The 20,896-nt window shown below is 44.7% G+C and overlaps 2 protein-coding genes across 5 annotated transcripts in view; one reads left to right on the top strand and one right to left on the bottom strand.

The window, feature by feature from the left end:
- Positions 1-1,156: 1,156 nt before the first annotated feature.
- chst2b (carbohydrate (N-acetylglucosamine-6-O) sulfotransferase 2b) lies at positions 1,157-5,312 on the bottom strand. Its single transcript, XM_008396807.3, has one exon. It carries the CDS (start codon positions 4,771-4,773, stop codon positions 3,376-3,378), a length of 1,398 nt encoding a protein of 465 aa, XP_008395029.1. The 5' UTR covers positions 4,774-5,312; the 3' UTR covers positions 1,157-3,375.
- Positions 5,313-8,777: 3,465 nt separating this feature from the next.
- Positions 8,778-20,896, top strand: part of trpc1 (transient receptor potential cation channel, subfamily C, member 1) — a 29,439-nt gene continuing 17,320 nt past the window's right edge. The window contains exons 1-6 of one of the 4 annotated variants that reach the window (XM_008396805.3): positions 8,778-9,653; positions 10,194-10,348; positions 10,822-10,944; positions 11,046-11,248; positions 12,748-12,879; positions 13,209-13,404. In XM_008396805.3, the coding sequence (XP_008395027.1) occupies positions 9,488-9,653; positions 10,194-10,348; positions 10,822-10,944; positions 11,046-11,248; positions 12,748-12,879; positions 13,209-13,404 (975 nt within the window). In that variant the 5' untranslated portion in view covers positions 8,778-9,487. The other 3 variants (XM_008396806.3, XM_081601711.1, XM_081601713.1) reach the window with 3 other exon arrangements.

Consider the following 20,896-nt stretch of genomic DNA (forward strand, 5'->3'; position numbering starts at 1 on the left):
TTCAAGTCTAACAAACTTAATACTTTCAAAGTTAGCATACTGTTGAAGGCAAAAAATAACCCCACTGTCTTGTTTGAAGTGATCACTTTTGGTCTCTGTTTTACATGTCAGTTAAAAATACTTCACCAAGACAACAAATATTATAATTCAGTCTAATATGTAATAATTTATTTAGTCTGGTATTAAGTTTAACACTTAATGAGATTAAAAAGAACCTATGATTATATCTGTTGCAGGGTTAATATTTACACATCTCCTATAGATATATTAAGGCCCATTACTTTACATCTGAGGAATCAGTGAGAACTGATGATGCCTTAAAGGGGTGTCTCATTTCTCAGTTAATATTTTAACTTACCCAGACCAGAGAGACACAAGGGGTTTGACTAATCTTGGAACAAATTAGTGTTCCAAGACTTTTAATAATGGCAACTAATGACTACACTGGACTAAAATGTAAGGTCTAAAGATAGAAGTCTAAAACAATTCAACTGTTCAAACTGCTCATCTTGTGAAAGCATGTGCTATGCTCACATGAAACCATCATTTATTAATTTGGGCACAATTCGAGAAGGGCACAAAATGGCATTTCTGTTTCCCCTTGGAAATATGGAAGTGAAAAATGCGGGATGTTAAGAGACTCAACAAAGATGACTGAATTCTTGAAATGAATCAGCTTCAACTAAGTATTTGTTGTGCTAACCAACAATTTTTTTATTTTTATGGATTGTTTTCCTCGAAGAGTTTAGTTTGAATTGTCCTGGATAATGTGACAGAATGTGGGGAAAAATCATTTTGTGACATCACGGTAACCTAGCATTTTGACAGGGCATGTAGCTCTTTTATTCCATCCATATATTTCATGCAGAACTAGATTAATAAAACTGGGTTGCTGGGTCATAATCCAGCAGCTATTTGTGTGTATGGAAGAAAGTAAAAGGGATTCAGTACAAGTCAAAAGGGTGCTACAGATAAAAATATATGGGTTTGTTAAATATTAAAGCACCTGCACTACTTACCTCCCCAAAATAAAACTCTGGATCTAAAAATAAGTATTATAGGAATTTTTCTTTCAAGGGGAAATAATTTTAAAACAACACTTCTGAAACTTGTTTAGCCCTAAGAGTTGCACACACTCCATCCACGCCGATTAACGTTGAGTGTAAACAAAAGGTATATTTACTAAACGACATAGGGCACCCCTAGGATATGTAGTCATTGGCAACAAATGTATGACATTGCGGCGGTACGATTGCTTGCAGAAATACAGTGTTGTGAAAAAAAACTGTCCCCCCTTACAAATTTATTTCACTTTTCTGTCACACTTCTGTTGTTTCAGATCATAAAAGTAATTTCAGTATCAAACAAAGATAACCCGAGTAAATAAAAGATGAAATTTGGAAAAGTATAATTTCATTTGTTTAAGAAAATAAGCCATCCAAACCAACCCGGTCATACAACTCCTCCTCTTATTACACAATGACTGAGCTATGATTAAACTTCGAAAGTTGAGTAAAGTTTTACATGCTCCACCCAGAGCCTGTTTGACTGTGAAATAGACGGAAAAATTTCAAAAAGCAACATGTCTTACCCCATGCTGAAAAAATAAAAAAAAAAACAAATGAGAAGCAAAATACTTGATAATCATCAATCTGAGAGGGGTTACAAAACCTCAGCTATGGCGTTAGAGCTCAGCAAACCACAGTGAGAGACATTATCCATAAATAAACATCACATAAAACATCAGTGTTTGTTCCCAGTGGGAGACCTGCCATGATAACGCAAAGAATGCATCAAAAACTCATCCAGTTCACAAAACAGCCCAGAACGACATCTACAGCACTGCAGGGATCACTTGCCTCAGTTAAGGTTGTTGTTCATGTCCAACATCTTGACTACTCTATGATACTTCAGAGAAAATGTTTTATGGACTGATGAAAATAAAGGTCTAACTTTTGGGAGATGTGTATCCAGTTTAGCCTGCTGTGAAACTAAAACTAGCATTTCAGAGAACAAACGTCATACCCACAGTCAAACAGGGTCAGAGTAGTGTGAGAGTCTGTTGCGTCAGGACTTAGACAAATTGTCATAATTGTTGGAAGTCAGGAATTCTGCTCTCTGGCAAAAAATCCCAACGGCCATCATTTCACTAGCTTAAGAGCAAGTGCTCTTGGATTACAAAACAGGAAAATGATGCAAAGCACCCTTAATACACCACCGAATAGCTCACAAACAATAAAAAGGAAAATTTTAGAGTGGCCTAGTCAAAGTCTGGACAAAAATCCTACAAAAACGCAGTGCCTTGGCCTATATTAAAACAAGCATTGGCCAAAATTCCTTCATGGTGATGTAAAATATCCATTTAATGTCTGTAATTGTTGCCAACAAAATCAGTAATTAGCCTAAGGGGGCATATATATATATATATATATATATATATATATATAGGGCCTGGTTGGTTCAAACTGCTTTTTCCCCAAATAAATTAAATCATAACTTAAACAGCACATGTTGTTATTTACTTATTTTCTCTTGTAACATATATATTCTAGACACGAGCAAAATGAGACTGAATATTTCTTCAGTTTGAAAATGTTACACTCACAAATGATGCATAAAGTCGTTTACTGTGAACTTTACTCAATGCAATATTTTTTTTTTTTTTTAGATCAGGTGTTTTCATAAGAGCAAGCAATTGTAAACATTTGAAGATGGTAGAACAACAGAATGCTCACACTGACACAAAGAGAGGTTGTCCTGCTCCAGAGTTATGACCAAAAGTCCACAGTGCATGTCAACATCCTACAAGGACGTTGTGACAAAATGAAATAACAGTTTAAAAAAAAACTATATAAAGTACTACTGCTGTTCTGATGAGACTTCTAACTATGGCACGTCATCAAATCAAATCACTGATTGTCTCTGACTTTAACGGGGTATTAAAAATAAAAATGATTTTTTTTTTTTAATCTGTTACTACTTTTTTTTCCTTTCATCTACTAGTTTTTCTTTTCACTTGTACAGACAGTATGGAGAGTGAAAAATAATATATATTTTTTAAGATTTTAAACATTCAAAAATAACCTCAAAAACATCAACTTTTTAGTGTTATAATAATACCAAGATACATAAATTATCCTTTTGTTTCCTATCTTAAGTCATTGTCCCACAGCCGGTGTTCCTGTATAAAAGAAGTGTACAAACTGCAGCTCAAAAACAAGATATACATTCCAAATGTAGCCAGCCGGAGCTCCTTTAACACTTGAACGTAAAGCTTTAATTCCACAATAAGAGGAAACGGCACTGCATGGAAAAAATGAACATTAAATTAAAAAGGTCTTTGGTGGCGAGGAGGATGCTTTTGTTATTTTTTCTTCACAGTTTGGAGCGCGTCAGCAGCGATTTGCTCAAATCCTTGGCCTCCCCGGCTGTTCTCACCCTCTCGTACCCCAGGACGGACATGGAGTGGTGGCAGTAGTCTTCCACCTGCTTGATCTGCTGGATGCTGAGCACCATCCTCCAAGCGCTGGCTGCCTGCGTGGCGTTCCGGGAGGAGACGATGAAGGGCTTGGAGGAGGAGCTGGAGCCGCTGGTCATGTTCAGCGCAAACGACTCAATGTCATGGTTGGTGGTGAGGTTGGCGAAGCGGTAAACACTCCTCAGGGTCTTGACGGGGTTCTCCACCAGGTCCTCGTAGCGCACGGCCATGTACTTCCCCTTCAGCCAACCTGGAGGGTTCAAGGCAGTCCTCAGAGTCCTGGAGGTGCGGTCGCAGATCACCTCCATGGCTCCGATGGAGTGGTAGTCGGAGCCGTCCTTCTTGTTGACCTTGTGGCCGGGATCTACGAAAGGTATCCGGCGCAGTTTAGGGTCCCTGCTGCGGACCACCTGCAAGTTCTCCCTAATCAGGCCGTGTCTGGATTTGATCCTTGAGTTTGCCACTGCCCGAGGATCTCTAACCAAATGGATCACTTTCAGATCCAAGGATGGGTCCTCCATCAGAGGGGCGAGAACATTTATATCCAAAATGCGCACCCCTTTAATGACTATAGTGTTGTACTTTAGGCACTCCTCCTCCAACAGTCTAAGGCTCTGTGGGGGACACTTTTTGCATACCTTGTCATCCACCATCCCCACCACCTCCTTCCTGTAGGCTGAGCACAGGGGGTAGGAGCACACAACCTTGTTCAGCGTGGCACCAAACAGCCCTAAGGAGGTGAAGTTTTTGCCTCCGGGGCTGTTGTAAAGTTGGAAAACAGACAGATCGCAGCGATACAAGGAGCTCAACATGTCTCTGGCCGCCCCCTGCAGAGACACCGCATCACCAGGATACAGCTTCTGCCAGATGTGCCACATAGGTTCATACAAGAAGAACACTTCTGGATTTTGGTTGAAAAGCTCACCAAAGAAGGAGGACCCCGACCTCCAGGTGGTCAAGACGTAGATGAGCTGTCTCTTCTTAGCCAGGGAGGGCCTGTAGAGAAAGCGAATGTCTGATCTGCTCTGATAGGTGGTGCTCCTCATCTGATGGTTGCACTGCTGAGGCTCCTTGGTCCATTTATAATTGGCCAAATTGAGCATGGTGAGCACCAGCAGCAGGAAATAGGCCATGAATAACACAATCCTCTTCCTGCGCAGCACTTTCATCACGATCCCAGGCTGTGCTATTATCTTTGTATGATTCCTGTAGGTTTTGAGCTTTCTCCCAAAGCCAGCATCCTTCTCCCAAGGCGCTGTCAACTTCAGTGGTTGATGGTATTGTTTGCCTCTCATCTGTAACCCCTGGAGAGAGTGGCTCCCACCACTGGGCAGAGCTCTTTACATTGACAGTAATGCACCAAGGCGCGCTCTGTAATGTGTATGTTGGGAATTTATTTTCCAGATGATTAGGTAATATATATTCCAAAAGCCCGATTCACGGCGTTCACTGCACTGCGCAATGTTCCTCATAGGAGCGGTGGTGGATGGTGATGATGATGGAGACGTTTAGGCTGTCCATACCAACGATCCGCAACAACACAGGAAGGAGCCGCCGCCGTCTTCTTCATTGTAACAGACGCCCTTGTTTGCTCATGTTCAGCGGGGGCATCTCTGCGCAGATACTGTCTGATGCATCTTTGCAAACACAGCCGGGCTGAGATCCACACATAGACACGGCGCAACAAATCAGAATGAGTCCTGCGCGAACGGCTTAAATCATCTGAATGCAATAAAGCAGCGTAAACCAGTCTGCATCCGTGGTCACAGATTGAAGAATCTCTCACATAGCGACCTCCTCTGCTAGTCTAAGTGCCACACACTGAACGGGTTCAGTCCAAATGCAGGCGCAGAGGCCCGCCCTCTGACTCGCTGCATTGGTCCAATTGGTGACGTAATGCGGCAAGTGGCTTCTTTATTGGGCTTTTTTGCCCGTCTGTTTCCAGAGCCTCCCAGATAGAGATGTAAAGAATAGAAGACGTGAGCTTCCACGCCATATTGTGCGGGACAAATTCGTCGAGGAAAATGAGGGGTTTTCTGAATAAAACATTGGCCGAATTTTATTTTCTGCTCGTTTTTATAAATCACTTTACGCAAAATAGGATATGCTTCCTTTTTACTACGAATAGAAGCCACTTCTGACACAAAAGTGAGCTATATCTGTGAATCAAAATAAGCTCGAGCATCTAGTTCGAAAGATGGTACACGTACCTAAATGTGCGTAAAATGTACCTTAACTTTAAAAATTATCTCGAGCCACTAAAGTTAGCTACATTTTTTTTTGGTTGTGATGCTTAACAATGTTAGATTTGTTTAAACTGTCCATGATTTTAAGTTGCGATAATAATAATAATAATAATAATAATAATAATAATAATAATAATAATAATAATATAAAAGGGAATTGTCACAAATGTTCATTTAAATTTTAGTGAACATAAAATAGTAATATATGAGCATTAACAATAAGCATAATGAGTATTAGTAGTAGTGGTAGCAGAACAAAATTATGTACTTATTATGTACAGTTTACGTGACTGTAACTTCAACCTGCATAGAGAATGTTTTACAATTATGATTAACATAACTATTGTAACTGCAGTTTTTTTCAATTCCTATTTTATTCTTTCTTTGTGTTTCTTTGTTTCTTCCTTTCTTTCCTTCTTTCTCTCTTCCCATCCTTCTTCCTTTCTTTGTATATTTTATTTATTTATATTTAATTTCCCTACAGTATATCAACACATCGCACGGTCACGAGCTTGGCCTAAAATTGGCAAAATTGTCTTTTACAGCTTTTGTGTCTCAACAACAACGCCACTCAAAATATGGCGCCATGTTAACGTATGCTGTTGATCTCACTGTTGTACATCTATGTCGTGCAGAGATGGCTCATAGTGAAAGCTTTTATTATAAGCCATAGAGGTCTACACCCATCATGATACAAAAAGTTCAAGAGAAAGCGCTCTGAAGCTCTTCATTATTTCACGGCCCCACATCACGTCGTGTACTGAAATCCATACTCTAAAACAAAAGCTGTTCTATTTCATCTACTTTTATGTACATTAGATAGGAAACTTGTCTGTTGGGAGGGTTCAGCATCCCAGATTAAGTGTATGTTTTCACCACTTCAGTCTCGGGATTTATTTTTTCTATCTGTTCAGGCATAATATTAATATTATGACTACTGACTGGAGACGTTAGTGTGGCAGTGATCTTCTACCCTGCGAGAAAATCTTAGTGTATCAGCAGCAAATAGAGCACAAAAACACACACACACATTAAAGAATAATGACAAAAATAAAATACAATTTAATTTAAAACTAAATAATTACACAGTATTGTAATATACAGACAATGTTTATATATATATATATATATATATATATATATATATATATATATATATATATATATATATATATATATATATATATATATAGAGAGAGAGAGAGAGAGATGGAATCAGAAAGGGTAATATATCTTATTAGTTTAAAATTAAAAGCAAACAAACATCACAGAGAATATGTGGTCTCATCCTATAATTGCATAAACACACTGGTTTCTAAATGAAACGGTTGTAGGACTTTTTCTTTGTCTTGTTTTGTTTTGCTTTGTTTGGTTTTATGTAAAGACATCTGTCAGCTTTTCCCGAGGAAGTGGCAAACATCTTACTAAAATTTAAAGCTTCTGCTGGCTGAAATTCTTCTCAACCAGAGGTGGAGGGATTGAGTGAAATGATCCTTTAACCCCAACCATAAGTTTGCCCATCTGTAATGGCCACATGTTTTTTTTTTTCTTATTTTATAAAATTAAAAAAATATATTTTAATCTATTATGTTTAATCTTTTTGATTATATATAAAAAAATAGTAATCACAATGAAATAGCAGCTTTTTCAGAGAAAATCTTAAATTAGGCCTAATGATCTAAAAAGAGAATTAAAATTTCCTTGCTTTATAAAGAATATGACCGCATTTGTCTGCATCCTACACATGCTTCATCGGTAGTGAAAATGTTTACAGATGTTCTAAAAACCTTGAACAGACTGCCCTCTGCTGGATAACGGCGTGTTCAACCCTCACAATAACGCAATCAATGCAATGCATTTCATTTATATAAAACCCCCAGAAATGTAAGACATAGGCCTATTTCAATGTAGTGATTCTTTAAATAACCGTTTCATTCAATATATAGTAGCAAATAAAAGGTGATGTGAATAAATAAAGTCAAATTAGAAAAAAAAGAGGATTTGTTGAATTAATACATCAGCCATTCAATTTCGTAAATACAAATCATTTTAAGGGATTGAGTCTGGGTTTCGTGTAAAATCTTCTTTTTACCCAACTGCCTGCCAGGCTTTCATTTTGACAGAACTTTTTATTTAACTTTGTAGCTGCTAGCACTATTTTGTCAAACTGCAAAAATAATCCCAACTTCCTGAATCCTCTCTGGTAAAACATCTAAAGATGTTAAGTGTTCTGACATGCTGGTGGAAAACTCCACATCTGCTCCATTAAGGCCTGGCAAGGACTCCATCAGTCTAGACATAATTAATTTCACAAATAGATGTCCAAACATATCTATTGCACAGTTAAGCCAACATTACCGGCCACTGAATTTAATGCAGAGAATTACCCAGACATACGATTTCTATCCCAGTGTGCTGAGATACTGAGTATAGCAAAAGTATAATCTATCAATGTTTTGACCTCCTTTCAAGCTACAACCAGAGTTCAATGTGCTTTCAAAAGATCAAGATTAAATGATACATGTTTTTTTTTTTTTTTGCTTGTTTGTTTTGGGGTTTTTTTAATAATAAAAATTTGACAAGTGTGTTCAGTTTCTTTTACTCTGATACCATGAAATGAATTCCATCTGTACAGTAAAAAGAATGCATGTATGTAAGTATAGATGTATATTAATCCAAATATAAATGCAGCGGTTTTGTGAAGGTGGTTCAAAGATCTGATCAGTGTAAAAAACAAAACAAAAAAAAAACTGTAAAGATCAAGGAACACACCAGGCAAGTATGGAATGAAGTTGGAGAGGAATGTAAATAAAACAGTCTCCTAAACTTAGGACACCGCAAGAAGCATTGCTTTATCCATCTTTTAAATTACTTTATCGCTTAGTTTGTAGATACAGATGCAAGATATGTAGATCAAGGCAATCCGATGCCTGCATTACAGTGTTTGTAGTGCAGCCAATTTGTAATCCGTCATGAAAATAATATCATCCAACTGCAAATCTAGCAAATCATTTCTGACCATCTAAATCAAAACTGACAAGCCCTGCTAGGAGAACATTATTCACAGAAGCAACAAACAAGAGGAACTACAAACATCCATACCTAAAGTGCCAGTATCTGTTGACATATTTGCCAGGCACCCCACAAAACTGTCCTTTATTAAAGAATGGTATTTTTTTATTTTTTATAAATAACTTCCAGCATTGTGCGCTTTCTGCTGCATAACAGATCAAGTCTCTGCCTCTGCACAGCCTATACGGTCAGCAGAAAGAGTACACAAAGCAGCACTGTTACGTAATTCTGAGTCACACACACGGCGCCGCGCGTGCACGAAGGAAGCGCGTGCGACTCGGAGGAGGAAACATGCGCAGTAGCGTCCTCGTCAGCAGCATCAGGACCAAAAGGATCCCAGCAGCAAACCTGCGATGTGGGGCAGAGGATGGTGCGTGTAAACACGGCGAAAGGAATGGCAGTTTTGTTTTTCTTGGCGTAAGCCGACATTTGACTCTGTTAATCCAGTTTCATCGAGTCCGAGGTCGGATAGTCGGCAGCGGAAGGTTGCGTTTAGTCGCACTAAAGAAAACGCAGCGTCTCGGAGTGTGTTGACCACACATGAAGATTTCTCCTGATGACGACGCTGTAAACCTGCCTCCGTTCCGCTCCGACTCGCTTCGGGAAGGATTCCTCCACTGTCCAGCCACACATAGCAATGACAATGACGATGACGGGCTTTCTTGTGTGATGGTCGCAGCTTTCTAGTGGGATGCACATCAGTGCTTGGCCGTACTCGCTCTCCGTCGTAATGGCAGCTCTGTACCAGGGCACGGACACCTCCTCCCCCGACAAATTCCTGGCCTTGAAAGACGTGAGAGAAGTAAAAGAGGAGACGACGCTGGACGAGAAGCTCTTCCTGCTGGCATGCGAGAAAGGTTCGCCCATCTTTCTTCCAGCCCCCCCCCCCCCCCACCTCCTCTTTTGAGCTATGTTAGGCTTGTTATGTCCTAGAAGCTCGTATGTACCTGCAGTGATGCAGTCAGGCCAGCAGTAGAACATAATCCGTAAACCGGGAGTGTGTGTGTGTGTGTGTGTGTGTGGGGGGGGGGGCTAGATGTGTCTGCATGTTACATGATTCATCTGCTGAATCTCCACAGCTCCTAACAAGGAGATGAAGCTGATGAGTTAAACGCAGGTCAAATAGCACAGAGGCATGGGCATTCTCAACGAGTCATTGATAAGTTCACAAATTCCCCATATAAAGCCTCTGTAAACACAGCGGAGAAGCCAAGTTACTCTGAGGCTTTGAGGGAGATGTTATTGTTAAGCAAAGATTTAGGAGGCTGCTTCCTGTTCTGTCTCACCACTTTCCTTGGAACTGCTGCTGAGGTCTGGAGGCGTCTCCTTTAAACATCTTCGAAAGAATCACTTGAAAGCCACGTGTGTGAGTTTTATGAACAATTTTGTCTTCTCAGGTGACTATTACATGGTGAAGAAGCTGCTGGAGGAGAACCGCCACGGGGAGCTCAACGTCAACTGTGTGGATGTGCTGGGCCGGGACGCGGTGACCATCGCCATCGAGAACGAAAACCTGGACATCCTGCAGCTTCTGCTCGAGTACGGCTGCCAGGTATGTCAGAAATGAAGATGCAGTGACCTGCAAATGTCGTTTTGCACATCACTGAGTTTATACTGGGAGATCTTTGCATATTCTACATTGCAGTTCACTTTTTTTGTAGATCCTATTTAGCACAAACATCAATATGCTTGAATAACTATTCTTTTTTTGGTAGTTATTCACCCTTTATATTTAACTTGCAAATGAGGCTGATACCAAACCTTCTTTGGAATAACACTCTCTTAGGTCAGTTTCATGTCCAGTCAAAGTCCAGGCCTAGATCCTATTGGATTCCTTTGGCAATGTTTGGAAATTTTCTGCAACCAGTTTAAATGAGGTATTTTTCTAATAGGTAGGCTACATGTGAAAAGCCGGTAAATGGTGTGAGTATTTTAGCAAAGCACTTTATATTTTTCTTTCCCTCTGTCTGCTTTTTTGGGGGTTTTTTCCCCCTCTTTTTTTCTAAAATTATGTTTTTCTGGTAGGCCACAGATGCCTTGCTGGTGGCCATAGACTCGGAGGTTGTGGGTGCTGTGGACATCCTCCTCAACCACAGACCAAGACGCTCCTCCAAGCCTTCTATCGCTGTAAGTCCCCTGTTATTGCAGGTGATTAAAACATCTTTCCAGACTCAAATAACTGAGTACCACAGCATGTAATTTTTTATTTATTTTATTTTTTTTAAATACTTGCTTGCTTTGCTTTTCAGAAACTGATGCAGCGGATCCAGAACCCAGAGTACTCCACCACCATGGATGTGGCTCCAGTAATCCTGGCAGCACACAGAAATAATTATGAGATCCTCACCATGCTGCTAAAACAGGACATCTCCCTCCCGCGGCCTCACGCTGTAGGCTGCGAGTGCATGCTGTGCAATGCTAAAAACAAGAAGGACAGCTTAAGGCACTCCAGGTACATGCTATTGCAATGACTTATAGCTATTAAAAACTGGCATAAAGTGGTATTTATGATGGCTTGTTATATGCAAAGCAATCATTTGTAGAAACTGTGTAGCTGTACCTACACCTATGGTCATGAGCTTTGGGTCATGACCGAAAGAATGAGATTACGGATACAAGCGGCCGAAATGGGTTTCCTCCACAGGGTGGCTGGGCTCTCCCTTAGAGATAGGGTGAGGAGCTCGGTCATCCGGGAGGGACTCAGAGTAGAGCCGCTGCTCCTCCACGTCGAGAGGAGCCAGTTGAGGTGGCTCGGGCATCTGGTCAGGATACCTCCTGGACGCCTCCCTGGTGAGGTGTTCCGGGCACGTCCCACCGGGAGGAGGCCTCGGGGAAGACCCAGGTCACGCTGGAGGGACTATGTCTCTCGGCTGGCCTGGGAACGCCTTGGGGTTCCCTCCGGAGGAGCTAGAAGAAGTGGCTGAGGAGAGGGAGGTCTGGGCCTCCCTTCTGAAGCTGCTGCCCCAGCGACCCGACCCCGGATGAAGCGGAAGAAAATGGATGGATGGATGGTGTAGCTGTACTTTAAATTGTTTTATGTCTGTTGACACAGAGGACTACTGATGCAATGTGTCACTTTTTCTGCTGAGCAAGAAACAGCATTTAGTATTTGTACTATGTAGCTGTTTTACTCTGACATGTAAAAGAGATTTCAAGTCTAGCTTAAGCAAAAGGGAGAAAAAAAGCCCCACTGTGTTTTCCCCAGGGGAATTGGTACGTTTTGCTTTCGGATTCCACCTTGGATTGAAAGATGTGATTTTACTGAGTTATTTTGCTGGGCAATTTTATTTTCTGTCCCACGCAGCGGTCTGAATGAATCAATGTGTGGCTTCTCTGCCAAGCAACACAGAGCTTTAAGCAGGGTCAATTCAAGCGACTAGAAAACTGAATGTTTATTTTATTCAACGCATACTTCTGCTTGTTGGAAATGTCGAGCCTTAACATTTAGTTTTGAAGCATTTGTAGCAGGACTGTGGTGCTTTAACCTTAAAACAACTGATGCATCTGTAGCTCAGCACATTTCATGCTGATTGATAGTCTTACTGCATCCCTTCTTTGTCATCTTCATATTAAGATCTTTAACTTCTTCCAATGGCCCCTTTTTTTGCACATGCAATGATTTAAGAATACAAATATTACACCATCCACATTTATTGGAACATCTGGTAAAGATGTAAAAATAAATCCATCTTTAATTGCAGTACCATAATCTCACTTTGAATAAGCTTTTTTTTTTCTTTATTTTATACTACCTTTGTTTTTATTTTTCTAAATAAGCGACTATGGTAATGGTAATTGCACACCAAAGCAGTTACATAGAGTTAATGAACGTTAATTAGTTTATACAACATGTGCCCTAGTGTTGGCTATGTGCTGTTTCAGTTGAATACTCATTTTTGGGCAACTTCAAACCTCTTTTTTTTTTTTTCTTAATAAAACTTTGTCCTTCAGGTTCCGACTCGACATCTACCGCTGCCTGGCGAGCCCCTCCCTTATCATGCTGACCGAGGAGGACCCCATACTACGAGCATTTGAGCTCAGCGCAGACCTGAAGGAGCTCAGCCTTGTCGAGGTCGAATTCAGGTGAAAATATGACTTACTCATTAGCCATCTCTCTGTCAATCTATTCAGCTCTCAGGTCATTTGTCCAGCCATAAATTGCCATAAATTCATCTTTCACTTTTGGATTTATCCTTAAAAAAAAAAAAAGTTAAATAACACTGTTACTTCTGTGAGTAATGTTCTCCTAGCAGGGCCTGTCTGTTACTTCGATCTAAAAAAAAAAACAACTAAAAAAAAACTATGGAATTTTAACGTAAAAACTGTGCAGGTCTCTCCCTTTCAGCACAAACAATGATGCTATAAGCTTTAGATCTGAACAGGATATGTTTAAAAACCTATCGCTGCTGTAGGAATGACTACGAAGAGCTGGCGAAACAGTGCAAGATGTTTGCCAAGGATCTTCTGGCTCAGGCTCGAAACTCTCGAGAGCTGGAAGTGATTCTCAATCACACCTCCAGCGACGATCATGTTGACAAGAGGGGCCTGCTGGAGGAGCGCATGAACCTTAGCCGGCTTAAGCTGGCCATCAAGTACAACCAAAAAGAGGTAAGCTGGAGAAAGTCTGCAACTCCAAAAGCTTACAGGTTTTATTACTTTTGTTATTGATCTCCTGTACTGTACTTGCTGTCATATTTATGAGCAACAGCAGCATGTTGTGAACTTGTCTTTAGGGAACAAAAGTTTGGCAGTTTAAAGTGCTTCCTTAAGGCAACAGCAGTCAAGGATAAACTTAAACTCTAAGATTGAAGCTGCTAAATGATTTATAGCCTGTGTGAAAAATATGCCATGTGTTGTACAGCTAGCAGCCCAGTGCTTCCTACTTTAGAATAAAACATTAATATGGTTATGTATAAAGCTGCACATGAGAAATTAGTACATAAGAATCCGTGAGAAAAAAAAAATATTTTAATAGCTATGTAGATTGAGGAAAAAATGCTGTACTTGTAGTACAGTACATTATCTTTATTGGTTTTTCAACAATGTTTCCAGTAATATACAGCAGTGGTCCCCAACCCCCGGTCCGTGGACCTGTACCGGTCCGTGGACCAATTGGTACCGGGCCGCGCAAGAAATAGTGAAATATTTCCGTTTTATGTATTATTTGAGTCTGGAATATCTTTTATTTTGAAAATCCTTTAACCGGATTCTCTCGGTTACTTGCACGCCAACACTGAGGCCACAAGCAGCAAAATGAGGAAGAAACAGATCAGATGTCTTTGGAAAGTTTTTTTGCGAAGGGGAAAAGGCCCAGAGAAGAGACAGGTGAATAGATTTATCCCGGACCGGTAGGTGAGTCCCACATTACAAGCCGCTCTGCTAACGTGCGGCAACCGGCTGCTAATGAGGCAATGAAGCTTCAAGCTGCTTCGTCTCATAGAGACCAAGCAGGCTGTGGATATAAGCAACACTTCGGGTGTTATTGCCTCCCATCACTCCCAAATGGGACCGTCTCATTGCAGAGAAACAAGCTCAGGGCTCCCGTTAGTCAGTATCGTGAGTTAAAATTTTCATGAAAGTAAAATGTTCGTTTTTGTGGCGCATTTGTATCTTATTTTGAAGGGATAAGTAAACGTTACCATAGCGACCAGAGTCGGAGCGTTTGGGCTGCGGTCGAGAGGAGATGAGTAGAGCTTGAGTCTTAAGTCTGGTTTAGACAAAGATTTAAGAATTATCAGCCGATTCTCCAAACCTCTGTGACCACAGAGCTGATAAAAGTCCAACAGGTTCGATCGGTTCGTGTGTCCAAGGCAGGAGCAACACGAACCGATTCCAGTCACGAACATCCCGATTCCAGAGGATAATCCAGTTAAACCCCCAACATAGCGGGAATTTAGAATAACCAAACACGGATAACAATGTAGAAGCAATAGTGATAATTTGTGGAGTCATTTTAAGAGATAAAAGACGAAAAGAAAAGGCGGTGGATAGAAGACGACGGGAGCAGCCGCTCTATTTGCTGCACTATGATTTGGAGGTGAATATGTTTTTTCATAGTTAACATTTTTAACTGAATAAACATAATAATGACCTTTAGATTTAATAATAAACATTTCCACATATTAACTCCGATATCCACCCGACTCAGTTGCGCAATATGTCAGCTGTTTGGGATTCCCCTCTGTTCTTACGTCACCGCGCTTTTTGATTGGCGATGTGGAGGTTCCTCCACCTTTTCCTCAGTGTTAGTAATTATTTAAATGTTTTCATGTAATATATTTAGAATTTCACTTTTTCTTTGGTGGTTTTTCTTTGGTGGTGGTTATTGCATTAGGTTGTTCACTAATTTGGGTGCACACATTTAGTAAACACCTTATGTTTATTTAAGATCGAAGGGGGTTGGCTGAAAAGAAAACCAGGAAGTGGAACAATCCATCAGGCTGCTGGAAGCAGGGGACTTGATGTGAAACAATCTGCCTCTCTCCACTAATAGCATAATTGCTAAAACCTTTTTGGTATTAGGTTATTTTGGTTTTTATAGTTGTGATAAAGTTAAAATGTTTTACTTTGAATTAGTCATTTATGTTTATGCATTATTTGTCTTTGTCTCCTTCCCTACCCCTCCTCGTTTGTGTAGGCTAGCCTGTTTGTAGAAATTCCCCTGTATGTTCATTGTTAGGTCAGTCTTTGGTTTGTTACCTTGAGTTATGTTGCTTTAGTTGATTTCTTTTGGGCCCATTTTGTTATATATTTTTTAGATTTGTTGTTGAACCTTTTTGTTAAGATATTCATTGGAAAAAATAAATAGAACATATTTTTTTTATATATGCCTCTGTCCTTTTGTTTTACTGGTCGGACCGTAACAGGCGACCTGTCACATTCAGCAGGTCGTTTTCTCGTTCCCAGACAGGAAAAAGCTCCAAAACTCAAAGACAACCCAAATTGGGTATATTCAGGATTTAGCGGGAACACCAACCCCCATCCCGGGAGAGAGGAGACTTGTGGTGCGAGATGCTCTGGAGAGTTTTGGAGACCGGAGAGCAGCGACGCTTTGGATTTTACTAGGAGTGTTTCGGATGAGTTTTTTTAGACGATAAGTGTGTTAGTTGGAATTCATGAGTGTGTGTGCAGTGTTTGTAGCAGTTTTGTTGGTCTGTGTGTCAAAATAAGCCATCGCTACATGGCTGCAGAGCCAGCTCTGATGCACGGAAGAGGAGCAGACAGCCCTCACCCCTGTATACCAGTAAAATGGTCCCACAAGGCATCAAATACAGAACACACACCCACACACAACAGGCTTCTAGTGGCTTTGATGTACCAGTGATGTCACTCATGCTCTATGACATCACTAATGACTCCCTTTAATGCTAACTCATTTGCTGTGCATGTCAGAAGAAGAACACTGCAGACGAGATGGACAGAACACGAGAGCAAGAAAACCAGGAGCTAAAACAGACCGTCGAAGCCCTCCGGCGAAAGGTCGAGAGCTTAAACTCTCGCCCTTGCAGGTCTAGTCGCCTGCAAGCACGATATAACCTCCTGGAGAGCAATTACAGCGCTATCCAGGAGCAGGTGGCGTCGGTTTCTGCAAGGCTGGACCAGAGAGAGCAAAACTGTCAGGATCACCGGACGGAGCTACAAACCTCAGAGGAGAAGATGGACCATCAGGCTAGAGAGCTGGACGATCTTTGGGGACAGCTCTATGATCTGCGCGGCCAGCAGCGGACCAATAAAAAAAGAATCAAGATCCTGACAAAGCAGACAGCAGAGGCGATGGACGAAGTTGTTCTCCTTCGACAAGGGCAGGCAGAAGAGAAGAAGCAGAAGCCAGCATCAGTTGTGAGAGAAGCCGCTGCATGGACAGGCACAGTTTTAAAGACCATGTACCAGTCGGGAACTTTGAGATATTTTGTCCCGTTATGGATATTCTAGTTCCACTGGGTTGGTCTTTAAAACTGGTGCTTGGTCTACGAGGGAGTACCCAAAAGTTTCCAGTTTTTGTAGTACACGATTCTGCAGCTAGTTATTTGTTCAACCACGCCTTCTCAATCAGTATACCAAGCGGTGTTGATGTGGAAGGTTTCGTCTACCTCCAGTGAGTTTTCTTGGAAGAGCCGTTTTGTCCAGCCGTCGTTTTTCTTCATGGAGAAGTTTTATTAGCAGCGCGTGGCTGAAGTTTTGCTTCCTGCTCGGGGAAAAAAGCATCGGAAACCGTTCAAATGTTGAAGACCGCTTACAAGGATGACGCTATGTGTCAAGCTCAAGTTTACTCGTGGTTCACCCGCTTTAAAATGGTGAAATGTCAATTGATCAACTGCTTTTTTCCGGCTTCACAGCGCAGCTGTGAAGTTTTGCTTCATGCTCCGGAAAAAAAAGCAGTTGATGTTCAATTGACATTTCACCATTTTTCAAGCGGGTGAACCACGAGTAAACTTGAGCTTGACACATAGCGTCATCCTTGTAAGCGGTCTTCAACATTTGAACGGTTTCCGATGCTTTTTTCCCCGAGCAGGAAGCAAAGCTTCAGCCACGCGCTGCTCATAAAACTTCTCCATGAAGAAAAACGACGGCTTGTTAAAACAGCTCTTCCAAGAAAACTCACTGCAGGTAGACGAAACCTTCCTCATCAACACTGCTTGGCACACTGATTGAGAAGGCGTGGTTGAACAAATAACTAGCTGCAGAATCGTGTACTACAAAAACTGCGCGTGCAGCAGCTTCATTCTGGAAACTTTTGGTTACCCCCTTGTAAATGCTGGCTTCTCGAGTCGCTGCTGGCTTCTCGAGTCGCTGCAGTCTGCCCGAGTCGCTGGTGGCCGTCCTCGACTCGCTGCTGGCTTCTCGAATCGCTGCTGGCTTCTCGAATCGCTGCAGGCTGCCTGACTCGCCGGTGGCCCTCCTCGACTCGCCGGTGGCCGTCCTCGACTCGCCGGTGGCCCTCCTCGACTCGCCGGTGGCCCTCCTCGACTCGCCGGTGGCCGTCCTCGACTCGCCGGTGGCCCTCCTCGACTCGCCGGTGGCCCTCCTCGACTCGCCGGTGGCCCTCCGTCCTCGACTCGCCGGTGGCCCTCCGTCCTCGACTCGCCGGTAGCCCTCCTCGACTCGCCGGTGGCCCTCCTCGACTCGCCGGTGGCCCTCCTCGACTCGCCGGTGGCCCTCCTCGACTCTCCGGTGGCCCTCCGTCCTCGACTCTCCGGTGGCCCTCCGTCCTCGACTCGCCGGTGGCCCCCTGTCCTCGACTCGCCGGTGGCCCTCCTCGACTCGCCGGTGGCCGTCCTCGACTCGCCGGTGGCCGTCCTCGACTCGCCGGTGGCCGTCCTCGACTCGCCGGTGGCCCTCCTCGACTCGCCGGTGGCCGTCCTCGACTCGCCGGTGGCCGTCCTCGACTCGCCGGTGGCCGTCCTCGACTCGCCGGTGGCCGTCCTCGACTCGCCGGTGGCCGTCCTCGACTCGCTGGTGGCTCTCCTCGACCCCCTGGTGACCCTCCTCGACCCCCTGGTGGCTCTCCTCGACCCCCTGGTGGCCCTCCTCGACCCCCTGGTGGCTCTCCTCGACTCGCTGGTGGCTCTCCTCGACCCCCTGGTGGCCGTCCTCGACACCCTGGTGGCCCTCCTCGACACCCTGGTGGCTCTCCTCGACTCGCTGGTGGGTCTCCTCGACTCTCTGGTGGCTCTTTTTGACTCTCTGGTGTCTGTCCTCGACTCTCTGGTGGCTCTTCACGACTCGCCGGTGGCCCTCCTCGACTCGCCGGTGGCCCTCCTCGACTCGCCGGTGGCCCTCCTCGACTCGCCGGTGGCCCTCCTCGACTCGCCGGTGGCCCTCCTCGACTCGCCGGTGGCTCTCCTCGACTCGCCGGTGGCCCTCCTCGACTCGCCGGTGGCCCTCCTCGACTCGCCGGTGGCCCTCCTCGACTCGCCGGTGGCCCTCCTCGACTCGCCGGTGGCCCTCCTCGACTCGCCGGTGGCCCTCCTCGACTCGCCGGTGGCCCTCCTCGACACGCCGGTGGCCCTCCTCGACTCGCCGGTGGCCCTCCTCGACTCTCCGGTGGCCCTCCTCGACTCTCCGGTGGCCCTCCTCGACTCGCCGGTGGCCCTCCTCGACTCGCCGGTGGCCCTCCTCGACCCCCTGGTGGCCGTCCTCGACCCCCTGGTGACCTCCTCGACTCGCCGGTGGCCCTCCTCGACACGCCGGTGGCCCTCCTCGACTCGCCGGTGGCCCTCCTCGACTCGCCGGTGGCCCTCCTCGACTCTCCGGTGGCCCTCCTCGACTCGCCGGTGGCCCTCCTCGACTCGCCGGTGGCCCTCCTCGACTCGCCGGTGGCCCTCCTCGACTCGCCGGTGGCCGTCCTCGACTCGCCGGTGGCCGTCCTCGACTCGCAGGTGGCCGACCTCGACTCGCTGGTGGCCGACCTCGACTCGCTGGTGGCCCTCCTCGACTCGCTGGTGGCCGTCCTCGACTCGCTGGTGGCTCTCCTCGACTCGCTGGTGGCTCTCCTCGACTCGCTGGTGGCTCTCCTCGACTCGCTGGTGGCCGTCCTCGACTCGCTGGTGGCCCTCCTCGACTCGCTGGTGGCCGTCCTCGACTCGCTGGTGGCCGTCCTCGACTCGCTGGTGGCCGTCCTCGACTCGCTGGTGGCTCTCCTCGACTCGCTGGTGGCTCTCCTCGACTCGCTGGTGGCCCTCCTCGACTCGCTGGTGGCCCTCCTCGACTCGCTGGTGGCCCTCCTCGACTCGCTGGTGGCCGTCCTCGACTCGCTGGTGGCCGTCCTCGACTCGCTGGTGGCCGTCCTCGACTCGCTGGTGGCTCTCCTCGACTCGCTGGTGGCTCTCCTCGACTCGCTGGTGGCCGTCCTCGACTCGCTGGTGGCTCTCCTCGACTCGCTGGTGGCTGTCCTCGACTCGCTGGTGGCTCTCCTCGACTCGCTGGTGGCTCTCCTCGACTCGCTGGTGGCCGTCCTCGACTCGCTGGTGGCCGTCCTCGACTCGCTGGTGGCTCTCCTCGACTTGCTGGTGGCCGTCCTCGACTCACTGGTGGCTCTCCTTGACTCGCTGGTGGCCGTCCTCGAGTCTCTGGTGTCTGTCCTCGACTCTCTGGTGGCTCTTCTCCACCCTATGGTGGCTCCCCTCAACCCTCTGGTGGTTTTCGACTCTCTGGTGGCTCTCCTCGACTCGCTGGGGGCTCTCCTCGACTCTCTGGTGGTTTTCGACTCTGTGGTGGCTCTCCTCGACTCGCTGGGGGCTCTCCTCGACTCTCTGGTGGCTCTCCTCGACTCGCTGGGGGCTCTCCTCGACTCTCTGGTGGCTCTTCTCGACTCTCTGGTGTCTGTCCTCGACTCTCTGGTGGCTCTTATCGGCTCTGTGGTGGCTCTTCTCGACTCTGGTGGTTTTCGACTCTCTGGTGGCTCTTTTCGACTCTGGTGGTTTTCGACTCTCTGGTGGCTCTTCTCGACTTTGGTGGTTTTCGACTCTCTGGTGGCTCTTCTCGACTTTGGTGGTTTTCGACTCTGGTGGCTCTTTTCGACTCTGGTGGCTCTTTTCGACTCTCTGGTGGTTTTTGACTCTCTGGTGGCTCTTCTCGACTCTCTGGTGGCTCTTTTCCACTCTGGTGGTTTTCGACTCTCTGGTGGCTCTTCTCGACTTTGGTGGTTTTCGACTCTGGTGGCTCTTCTCGACTTTGGTGGTTTTCGACTCTGGTGGCTCTTTTCGACTCTGGTGGTTTTTGACTCTCTGGTGGCACTTCTCGACTCTCTGGTGGCTCTTCACAACTCTCTGGTGACTCCTCGACTTAACTGACTAAAGTCTTGATCTACTTTAGCATAAATTCATCATTTGTGTTTTAAGAAGTGATGAAAGTTATCGATTGAGTTAATCTAAAGTTGATTGATTGATAGGCCCGTCACAATAAATCAGTTCATTATATAATAAATTAAAACAAACCCAATATTTTCAGTTTGCATTATTTATCGTTTTTCCAAAAACTGGATAATTCTTTAGTTAGACGTTTAAGACAATTTTGTTTCCAGAGATTTCATAATTCATTTTATTCGCTTTATGTATACCATTTAAAATGTTTTCCACTTCCAGCGTTTAAAGTTGATTGA

The sequence above is a fragment of the Poecilia reticulata genome, chromosome 20 (genome assembly GCF_904066995.2).
Source record: "Poecilia reticulata chromosome 20, P_reticulata-male-v2, whole genome shotgun sequence".
Classification (NCBI taxonomy): Eukaryota; Metazoa; Chordata; class Actinopteri; order Cyprinodontiformes; family Poeciliidae; genus Poecilia; species Poecilia reticulata.

Bases quoted from the DNA above. Each gene is read 5' to 3' on its own strand.
- chst2b (XM_008396807.3), bottom strand. From the start codon at position 4,773: ATGAGAGGCAAACAATACCATCAACCACTGAAGTTGACAGCGCCTTGG.